Source organism: Lissotriton helveticus, chromosome 5_1 (genome assembly GCF_964261635.1).
Source record: "Lissotriton helveticus chromosome 5_1, aLisHel1.1, whole genome shotgun sequence".
Taxonomy (NCBI): Eukaryota; Metazoa; Chordata; class Amphibia; order Caudata; family Salamandridae; genus Lissotriton; species Lissotriton helveticus.
Window position 1 is genome coordinate 569,153,125 of NC_136065.1, and position 12,108 is coordinate 569,165,232.

A 12,108-nucleotide genomic window follows, 5' to 3' on the forward strand; every position below is an offset into this window, starting at 1 on the left:
TGTTTTGTTCCCTGGCACGGGCGGTCTGTTTTTTCCCAGACTGCAGTGACTGCAGGCACATCATTAGCGCTGCTCACACTGCTCAATGCTCACCAGTGGAGAAATTACAGCATGACGTCATGCCAGTGAAGGGACATCCTTTAAAGAGAGTCATTTTCTCTCTGGATTTCCCTTCTCTTTTTGAAACTCAGGAGCAGCAACATTGTTGTGGTATCACCAGGGCTTTAAGTGGAAGAGTTTTCAATATTATATACAAGCCATAGTTGCTGCATTGTTGTATCATATATCTGGATGCAATGAGAGAAACAGCAAAATACAAATCAGGCGGCACACTAAGCTAAGTACAGAATTTTAGCTGACGTGTTTTTCTAAACCACGCCTTAATTACACTGGCCATGTCCCTTTGAGAGATCCCCAGTTTTTTCATCCCACTTGAGGCCCTGGCTGTAACTAACACTTTTACATTGCAAATGCTTGTTTTTTAATTAGACGACTTTGGCTGAAACACATGGCCAATAGGCTTCCGCTCCGCCTGACACCACAACTCTCCGTTGATGTTGCCTTACAGATAATTCATAAAGCAAGGGGCAGTTGGCCTGATCCTAATATGTCTGCCCTTGTCACGTGACACCGTCTATTGTGATCATTAGGGTACTGACAGTTGTGAGTACCGAGACCCTGATGTGTTTGTTATATGAACGGCAGGGAGACATGGCAGACCCTGGGAAACCGACCTCCGCCGCCCCTCATCTGCTGGGAGACCGGAGCAGTTTCCTGGGCGCTCGGATTCTCACTGAGGTAGAGGCAATAGCTAGATATTTGCGGGATCTGCATCACGACACATTCAGGAAAATCATGGAGGGTAGGTGCGGATATCGCAAATACTAGAGGTGTCAAGATTATTTGTTGCACACCTCCCAGTAACACCGCACACCCAAGTCAACCACTTCTGACACTACACATCTTTCCACCGTATTGTATGCATACCACATCCCCCACATCCTCCATCGCTTCCAAATTTAGGGTTTCCGCAATTTTCAAACAAGCATTGAAAATGCAGTATGTTGCGCCTTTGATTAGGTTAAAGCCATTTGCTTTGCTAATGGTATTGTATAGCAAAGTAAATGGCTTTAACTTAATAAAAGGTGAGACCTATTTCATTTTGAATGCTTGTTTTAGACGGTCTTGCATGCACATGTTTTGCAAACGTACAAGTGTCTCCATAGGTTTATATGTGAGCACACGAGTTCTGATCAGAAGATGATGAGTCTTCGCTGGCGAGTTTATCAACCTAAACAGCGGTACTGTTCACATCAGGGATCACATTACACATTTTCTTTTTTTTCAGAGTGAAACAAAGAACATTAATTATGCAGAAATGATTCTGTTTCAGAAATAATGTGAAGTTCATTTTCTAAAATCACTGCACATTTCTTTTGCGTTCATGCATCGCAATGTTTCAAATAAGTATGTGCTGACATAGGCCCATATATTTAACTTGCTGTAAACATTATACATAAAACCCCTCCCCTGTTAGCCACCCCCACCTGATGCCACAACGAATAGTTCGCCCATGGGTGGGACCTTTTCAGTGGCGGTCAGCACATCTCGAGAGTGGAGGGGTGGCTTGGGGGGAATATATTTTAAAAAAACGTATTGCCGACACGTCTCCATTCTCTCCTCCGCGTGAGGACTTGGCTGCAACAGGAACCAGGAAGCACCCAGGCTCCCCTGACCAATCACAATGCTGCAATGCAATGCAGCATTGGGATTGGTCTCAGTGCTGTGGTTTGGCACTCCGCCAGGAAATGGGGGCCTGGGCATGTTCTCCACCCAAGCTGTAATGCAGCCTGCGTGGAGAACATTCAAAGTGTGCATGACTATTTGGCCGGCTTGAGAGGGCCTGCAAATCATTCATCCGCACTTGAAGTGTGCAAACTACTCCTCCCCTACCCTACTCTGGGAGCACAGCAACACCACACCCCAAGGCCACAAAGCAGCAGGAACAAATGAAATGATAATACCATTCAGTTATTTTCATTTTATTTTCCCTTTAGTTACACTGCTTAAAAGTAGTGGTGCGAAGCTCCTCTGCCTTAGCAGAGGAGCCTCCACTGGACATTTTGGTTTGCCAATCCTTGTTCATAAATTGCCTAAATTATCACCTCTAACCAAGACGAAGGTGTTCGACCAGTGTCAAGAATAGCTGAAAATAAAGTTTGCAGACGAGAACTCCATTATTTGAGTTCTGACAATTACATATGTCATGGCATATTAAATAGAGATGCTGATATGTCTTTTCTGCCCCCTCTGTGTTATCTCCCTCTGCCTCCACTTTCTTATGCCTGAATCATCATCTCCTCTCTAGTTGACAGCCCAGCCTCTTCACTGGTCCCTTTCGTCCACTCGCTTCAATCCCTTCGATTTAATCCCATCAATCCCTCCATTCAACCAGGCACTGACTCATTTATCTTGCCATTCATCCAAATAACCTACTCATCCACTAATCTGTGCACTCATTCTTCCATCAATGCATACGCTCAATCACCTATTCACCGCCTCTCCTTGATATATTGTATTTTCCCCACTATGCTTCCTTCACTGCTTCAGTCTCACCACCCAACTTTAAAGCCAAACGTCCTTTGCCCCATACCCTGTCATTGAACCCACATTTTGGTCATGCCATCTTCCCTCCTTCTTGCCCTCACCAATTAATCAACAATCTATCTATGCACTTATGCAAACATTGATCTATGCACCCAGTAAGACTCACCAACCATAGTCTAACTCATCAGGACATTCATTCCACCACTAATTCATTGTCATTTTCACAATCATGCACTCACAGATCTACACAATATATGAATACACTTTCTCTATTAAGCTAAAACTATTGCCTTTGCCACTGTTGGTTTTTTAGGGTTTTCACGAGGAGAAAAAACATTTGTGATGGGAAATATCTAACTGTCCTCTTAGATTATACCAGTCTGCCTTCTGATGTGTTGCTCAGAGAACAGTTTTGATGGCATACCTCAGAAAGTTTGCATAAACGCTAAAATCATTAGAAATTAGTAACAGGGTCATTTAGAGTTTGAAGGTGAGAGTGCACTGCCATAAAATGGTGGTTCACACTCCTTGCTGAAAGTTGCAGTTCGCTCACCCTGTTTTTCTTCCATCCACTCCAGAGTTGCAAGGTTTTACTTGTGGTCACCTCACTGACTGCCACAAGATCTGCCTTCATGTTATTGAAAAGTACTGCAATCCTGGGCAGGGAAATTAAAAAAGCATTTGCAATGCAATAGTACTCGCATTTCTTAAAGTTTGAGCTATTGGTGTTGCGTTAATATTCTCACACCAATAGGTCAAACTTTCAATAATGTGAGACCTATTGCATTGCAAATGCTTGTTTAATCTTGATCTTACCTCTGAGATCCCATGACGTTCTTCAGCAGGTCAATGGCCTGTAGAAAGGGGCCTAAATGTTCCTTCTCCAGGTAACAACATGGATGAACGTTGCATTTGCCCGTGATGGGAGGGGGGAGAATGTGTGAGCGAGGAGTCAAGAGATGGCCAGAGCTGGTCAACCAAAAGAATCAATTGGTGATGTCCGCTGGGAGGGAACCAAGCACTGAAATGCGGGACAGATGCACAATATTAACCAACAAGAGAAAATGAATTAAAAAAAGCCGCCCAACTATCCAACCAAAAGTGATGGGCGTGTCCAAAGTCCCTGATAGCCCACATACCGAACACAGCATGCCTCACAGAGCAGCTCATGCGCTGCCTAGGCTCGATCTAAAAATGACCCTAGCCTACATGACAAAAACTCTCTGCATATTAGGAACACCGTTATTTGCTGTTTTTTTCAAAAGCTGGCTTGGGAGTTTTTATAAAAGAAAAAATGTTGCTGAGCCTGTCCTTCAAGTGTTACCTTTACATTCTGTGACAAATGTGAGGCATGTGTCAATGAGAATCCCATATCACATGAGTATGGCATGGGTACCAATGAATAAAATAGCTGTGTAAAACCAAGACATTGATAGAAATGACATCTCTTTTTCTTGTTTGACAGGTTGCATCTCCAACAGACACAAGCAATTTTGACAGCTTCCCCGAGGACAATGACGAGCCCCCGCCTGACGACAATTCAGGGTGGGACGTGGACTTTTAATACATTTGTCTGACCTGCTTCTGCCTTGCCGAAGACAGCTTTCCTGAGACATGGCTGCCAACAAAACCGAAGGAATTGGGGACGAAAATGCTCGGGGTCACCATGATGCCTTGAATGATGCTGCTACAGTAAACAGAGTGGCATTCAGACTTATTGCTTAGATGACAATAGAGCTCTTCACACGTTTTATGTTTGACCTTAACATAGCAGTTGACATGGTGGTCCTGACGCAGTGCCCTTTTCACCAGTTAATAATAAGCTTTCGATCGCTGTATGACTGTGCTACGCTCAATTTATGATTTGGAAAAAAAACACTAATGTAAGGAAAACTTCAAGCCAGTATAAGAAACCAGACCTTGAAGCTAGAGTTATCCATAGGTTGAGATATAATTTATTGTAAGTACTGTAGACTTCTATGGTACGGACCCTGCCTCTGCTCCACGTGTGGGAAGTATGCACGGGGTCATCGACTGCAGGCCAGTGTACATACAAAAATGAGGACCACAAAACCCATGGTCAAAAAAGATAATGTCAAATCCGTGCTGATATGTTTTTTTTCAAGTGATGTTAATGACAAGACTGAATGTTGACTTTTCTTTTGCAAGATTTTTAAATGGTGTTGTAATAATAAAAGCACAACTGCTACAGATGCTCTTGAAAAAAACAAAGGGGTTTCATTCTCACCTACACCAAAAAAAAGCATGGCGCAACCAGTATTCATTTTGTCGTTTGTCCTTTTTGGCACCAACTCACTTGTCACAAGGGTCACTCATTGATCATTGCACGTTTCATTCGACTGAAGGAATACGATCTCAAATGTGAAATAAGGTACAAAGGCAGCTAATGTCATGGGTTATGGTACGCAATACATCTTACCTTCTTAGAAGGACTCGGGCAAAAAATAAATAAATAAACACATTAATTAATTAAGTCATGCAGCCTGAGTCACCATAAATTGCACGTGTGAAGTGTGATGAAACTTATGTGCAGAGGTATTATAAATCAATATGAGAATAGTGGTCATTCTTAATTCCCTGCATAAGGACTCGACAAGAGATTTGCACTAATTTAGTCGCTCTCTTATAGGATGGATCAGTGCAGTGCATAAGTTACTCAAATGTACAAATTATGTTCAGTGAACAGCATCAGCCTTAATTTCAAAATTAAAAGTTCTTGCCCTGCTGGCCCCATTGGCATTTTTTGAGTCCTGGTGACTTTTAAGATAACTATTACTGCAACATCAGTTGGGTATCTTCCAATAAGTGGGTGACGCGTACAGGATGATCTTTTCATGACTTCCGAGGTACCTGTCCTCCTGGCTCTCATGTTAACTTTGATGTAATGGGGCATGTTGGCATTCTTCTTTAAAAGTCATCAAAATGCCACATACAAAGTCCTGGCCACGCAGCAGGGGGAGTTTTTTTGAGTTACCTTGAAATGGCTGATCACATGAGCAGCTAGGTGTAAAATTAAGAATGGCAAGTTCCCTTTTAAAAGGAGTAAAAAACAGAGAATTCTATGGTGTTCAGTAGTAGAGACAATTTTGCTGATACAACGTCTTCCTCCCCTTTGCTTTTGACTGAATACATTAGATTATTATGAACATAGTCTGATAATGTCAGAAAAGCATTTCAGTCAGTGATCTCTACAATTCAGTCCAATGCTCGACCAAGTCACTTTTGAATGGTACCAGAGGACTGCCTTTTCCTCTCTATCAAGAAGACAGATGGTCCTTATACGAGTGAGTTTGCGTGGAGATTCCCACTGAAAATGGCCCATGACACAAGTTGCAGGTGCTAGGTGTATCTTTAATGTGTTGATCGCATTGCCTTGCAAACAATAATTTATGGACAGAGATCAGACTACTTCAACGTAATATTCACTCATTGTTCACTACTGCATTGTGTTTTGCCTCATCATTCCCTGTGTGCAATTCCATTATTTCACATCATTCTTGTTTTATGTGAGGCTACTTAAGCAGTGTAGCAGAGGAGCTGTGACTATGTTTAATCCTTAAGAGTATTGAAATACAATGTTCCTTCAAAACACACCCTCATACCTGAGCCTGATAGCATCTCACTTGCATAGTACATACGTACAAGTGCGAAGAAAATCCTGAACGTGAGCTGGAATATCTCACAATCACATGCAGATATCTCGCATAATGCAACTAAAGCTAAATAATTATTGTGATTACAATTTTATGCATCTACATTTTAAATACATTTTCGATAAGGAACTTTGATAGCTTAAAAAACGAATTTTAGTATTAAGGTAATATCCTACAAGGGACTTGTCCCCTCTAATAAATATTCATTAAGTAGGGACTACACATTGGATTAAATTATGAGGAATAAAATATTAGTTTTTGAAGTGGAAAATAAGTACACCAAACTCTAATCAATATTCATTAAGTAGAGACTTCGCATAGGATTAAATTGCGAGGATTAAAATATTAGTTTTTGAAGTAGAAAATAAGTAAAACAAACCTCTTGTCATACTGCGCTGTGAGCAGCCACTGTTTCAGGAATTTCTTTATTTTCTTACAGGTAAATGTATTATATTTTAAAAATAGTGATGGATAACACAATCAGAATACAAACTTCCTTTGGGTAGGAGATTATGGTTCACTACTCATGGTAAAAATGAGTCATTGTTCCTCTGAATTCAAATGAATTATTAGTGAATTTGTCTATTATAACTCCAATGAGGATTTGCATTGGGTTCACTCTGGAACTTGGAACTTTTCATGTAAAGACAAGGTACACCACATAAATGTCACGGTCAAATATTGAAGTGTAATAATATCATAGCTTCAATATTGAGCATAACAAATTATGTATGTATATATATATATATATATATATATATATATATATATATATATATATATATATATATATATATATATATATATATATATATATATATATATATATACACACACATTTATATATATAATATTTTCTCTCCTTACTCATATATACATACCTTCACAGTAGTTTGGTACTAGAGATTTAGGCCACAATATTTTTTTTATTGCAATATTTTGTCCATGATATATTGACATGCAGCTACTGTCTCATGATCAGCTCTAGTATTCACACGCCTCAGTACAGAAAATAATAAGATACAAAACATAAAATCTTTACTCATAGAGGAATTCATTTTCTTACACTAGGATGGAAACAAACCAGCTCAAGTCGATCTAGGATGTTGGTACTATGTAATGGTTAATCATTTGTACAATGCTTCAAACCCAATGAACCAGGCAATATGCTACACTGTATTTTTTATAGGTCATAGTTTACAAGGGTACCTTTAGATGGTGTCTGGTAGTATTTGGGCTATTTCTAGGTCCAACTGAATGGGTGCAAAGGGAAACCAGTCTTCCACAAATGTAACAGGCATGCATTGAATAAACTTTGTTCAAAGAAAGACCATGTTATAGCTGAACATGACAAATCTGTCCTATTTTCATCTTCAACTGTCTGCACCTTGTCAGTGCACTGTGACCCCATGCGAATATACCTCTGTAAAACATGTCCCCTCAAGCTAATGTACTCCATGTCATTTTCATCGGCAGAGTTTGCAGTTCTTTTATTTCACTGCGTGTCAGTGTATCGCTCCCTCTTCATTCATTTGCCTCATCACTGTGGTACGCTTGTCGCGAAGCATTCACGTGACATTAATGACTACATCCGTATGCGCTGGTATTCCACACATATGTCATATAGCATGTAATGCATCAATCATTGAGAAGAATGGAGTAAATAATATCTGACTCAAGACACCAAGCAGCAGAGCAAAACCAACCCAGACCAACCACACAAATGTGCAAATTTTTTCTTTGTATCTGAGCGGAAATATAAAAATTGGAATGTCCTGCACAGGACCGAACTTTAGCAAAGCTACTGGAGGAAATGTGATCAATGGTTTTCCTGTTCTGGCATACATATATGCAAATGAACCAGTCACAAGACTTGTGCACTGACAGCTAATCAAAGAAACTTTTTGCTGAGAGAAAGTATCACCTCTGCGCTGCTCTGTGATGAAGCAAAAAGAACATGGAAGCGAATACGTCTTTTTTAAACTATGTTTACCCGTGTCTGCTATTTCCTAGTGACACTTGCAGTAACTTTGGACACATGCAACCTGTAGATTGAAGTAAAAATATTTTTTAATGTAAACAGCCTGTCACCCTTGCTCACACCTGCTTTGATGCAGACAGTTTAAGCGTAGGTGTCTGCTGAGCATACCACTGCATCACATCTAATATGTTTATTTCTAGTTTTTGCCACAGAACACACCTGTATTTCTCTTCATTGTGTTTTGTATCTTTGGTTTGGTTCGATTATGGCTCATTCTAGAAAACAAGGGAGCTATGGTGCATTTTAAAGGGAAAAGTCGGCAACTGTATTGTAACCAAGTAACGTTATTGGATGCCCAAAGTGCACATCACCAGCAGCTCATTACGCGCTGCATTCTCCATAGTAATATATTATTTAACTGTAGGACCACAAGCAAATATTTATGTAAATAGATATTTTCGTGTTGATATTTTGTAATACACACATAAACCTCTTTATTTGGAAATCCATGGCATTATTACTTATTTCTCTTATTTGTAATCTATAGTGCTCTCGGTCCAATTAGACTTGAAATTTTGTCATATTTGTCAGTATTATTGAATTTTCGTCAAGTGTGCCCTGTTACTCATCTGTTCCATAGTGTATACCATTGACCTGGCTATTCGGCATTGTTACAAGTGCCTTAAATAAATGGCATCTTTAAGAACAAAAACAATTGGTGTTATGCTGCATGACAAAGACACACACACCTCAAAATGTTGTCCTTTCTTAGCTTGCTGCGTTTTACAGTTCTTTCTGCAAACGATTTTTAAGCCTTTATTATATTCTAAAATGGAATAATTACAGAAATTCTGAAGTTGTTCTCCTATTTCTGTTCAATGTACCAGAGCTGTGTATCTGTTTATGGGATACAGCGTCATTTCTGTGAAATGTATCAATGTATGTGCAGGTGAAATTAACATATGACATACTAGCAATCTGTACACAGGTATTCCTGTTTTGCTAAGCTGTGCTGTTGCAAAAAAATTCAAAGGTAGCACGTTGTTCTACTTCTGTTCAAACATATCATAGGTTATTGAGCATTTGACACAAACAATGTAGTGACAGTGGGACAGTTTCATAATGGGATATAAATCTGCCTACATGTATTTCAAGTCTTTGTGTTTCTTTCCATTCAGCCATAACCCAAAACAGAACATGTCAGCCTTACAAGAGACACTTGTTCTTTTCCGCTTGTAAAAAAAGGCAAAATGTAAGGGCATCATATTTTAAAAACACAATTTATTTAAAAATACACTCAGTGATATGTTCACGGCTTTGTTCTGAGATCCTGTTGCAGAAATGACAAAGTGCAGAGCACACTTTCCTTGGAGGTGCAAATGAAAGCCCTAGCACAGTATACCCCCAGTATATTGCATATGTTTTATTGCGTCCAGTGCATCGACCTAACCACTATAGCGCAGGATAAGCCTAGGTAAATAGAAGTGGAGGTAATAATAATAGTTCTATACTTACCTTGACAATATAGTAGTAGATTTGGCATTATTTTAGGTCAATGTTATCAACCTCAATTTAGTGTCGTACAGCTGTAACAGAAGCCCCATTTTCTGAAATGCGCCACAGTCTGAATGGTGAGACATTTCTGAAGCCGTGGCGCCCTTTTCAGTGAAATTGGTTTAAAAATAACAAAAGTATGTTAATTGTTGGGGCCAGTATGATTAACTTTAGAAAACAAGCAAGCTTGTGGACCTCCTCAAGGGTTTGGTGAAGAGAGAGGCATGGCTTTTATGGCCAAAATAATGTCTCTGACTCGTGTGGGGGAATTACAGAACTGCACTTAGGAATGATTGGCCTCTAACTCTCTCCACAGCTACATGAAAATATCTTGGTTTACCACTCAGCAAACAGGATCATGCTTTCTATGTGGTCTATATGCAAATGAATTGGGGAGCAAGCTCTCAGCACACATAGAAAGCAGAACATTGAAAGTGTGTTATTATAAGTTCACCTTCTTCACCATAGAACTCCACTGCAGGCATTGCCCTGAGACTTACCTGATTCCTCAAGTGTGCTAAGTACGCATTACAAACAAAGGGAAGTGCACACAGACATTGCCATTGCCTACCTATTCAGATCTATGCTATTTTACCATCCTTTCTTTCCACACCAATGGCTACTAGGTTGCTTTGGTTTTTCTTAACCATCCTATTCTATTGTACATACAGGGCCCGATTCACAGAAGTAACTTAAGAAAAATCCTAAACTTACTACCATTTTGGTATTCACAAAAGGCCCTTACTCATTTTGCTATTCACTGAAGGCACTTACTCATTTTGCTATTCACAGAAGGCACTTACTCATTTTGCTATTCACAGAAGGCACTTACTCATTGATGAGTAAGTGTCTTCTGTGAATACCAAAATGAGTAACTTACTAATTTTGAGTAATTTACTCATTTTGGTATTCACAGAAGGCACTTACTCATTAATGAGTAAGTGCCTTCCGTGAATACCAAAATGAATAAGTGCCTTCTGTGAATACCAAAATGGTAGTAAGTTTAGGATATTGTCTTACGTTAGTTCTGTGAATCGGGCCCGAAGGCTCCTTTCTGTTGTTTCCTCAGATATGTCTGTCCTCCAGTGGTCATCGGACCAGTTGCACTCTTTTGATGTAGAATATGAATTTTTCTTCATATACTGAGTTGCTTTGATTTGCTCTGTATTTTCCCTGCAGCCGTAATTGCCGAGTGCCTGTTGTATACTTTATAGAGTTGAAATAAAACAATTACTTTTGAACATGGTTCCGATGCATTCTTGAGTTCATTTCATGACAGTCATCGAAAGTTCCTACAAATAACGGACACATATAATAAGTGGGATATATGCCAGCCTCTATCTGAATATTGAAAGCAAGTATTTTTGCGCATTACCATCAGGCGCACCAAAATGTCCGATGTTGCCCAACTCCCTTTACCAAACCATACACTATCAGAGATCATATACAATGGCAGGAAGACTTGCCAACTGACGCTCAAGTTACACATCAAACCCCAGAAGTCCATTCAAACAAGTTGCACAGTTTGCATTGGTGTTGATGGGTTTCCATCCTACATTTAATATAATATAGAATTAACAAGCGAACAATCAGACAAGGAGACAAAAATCATGGTACATCACTGGCATAAAGGAAAAGGTGGGCAATCCAGGCTGGCAAAACAAAATGTAAAAGGCTGCTCTTGTGAGATAAAGGATTTGGGTCACTGTTGAATTAAATGTGGTGGATGGCTGCATCGATAAGAACACCCATCTAGTACTAGGCAAATATGTAGCATACACAGGAACCAAGTTAAAACATAGAAGAGTGTGCAAAATATTTAAATAGAAAGGAGCAGATACATTGGAATTATGCGACAAGGCTTTCATGCATCTAGAAACATGAGTGAGGGATGATATCTCCGAAGGACCTGTTGCAAACCTCTTGGTACTTTTAGGAAGATAAAGCCATATTGAGAAATATTTGAACAGATCGCTGACCTTACCATATTTTCAAATCCTTCGAAGTAAATGCCATTCATATTGAAATATTCCCTGAAATAAAAAGAAATCAGGATCACATAGTTCCTTTCTTTCTGTTTTATGGAAACACACTCCTTGGGCTTTCTTCTTCATCCTCTCTATCTAGCTTCTCAAGGACTCAGAGGGGCATCCGGACACCACACTTTTTCCTGTCCTCTTCTCCTAATCCCTCTTCCTTTACCTAAGATTGTTCCTCGCCATTCTTCATCAGGTATTTTTTGGTTTTACCCCTGCCTGTAACATAGTAACTCTACGCTACTCCAATCCATAA

General features: G+C 39.6%; 1 protein-coding gene across 2 annotated transcripts in view; it reads left to right on the plus strand.

The window, feature by feature from the left end:
- The window catches only part of PRKG1 (protein kinase cGMP-dependent 1), a 2,371,600-nt gene extending 2,366,782 nt beyond the window's left edge, over nt 1-4,818 (plus strand). For both annotated transcript variants that reach the window (XM_078642916.1, XM_078642915.1), the window contains exon 18: nt 4,073-4,818. In XM_078642916.1, the coding sequence (XP_078499042.1) occupies nt 4,073-4,171 (99 nt within the window). In that variant the 3' untranslated portion in view covers nt 4,172-4,818. The remainder of the gene's footprint in view (nt 1-4,072) is intronic.
- The last annotated feature ends 7,290 nt before the right edge of the window (nt 4,819-12,108 follow it).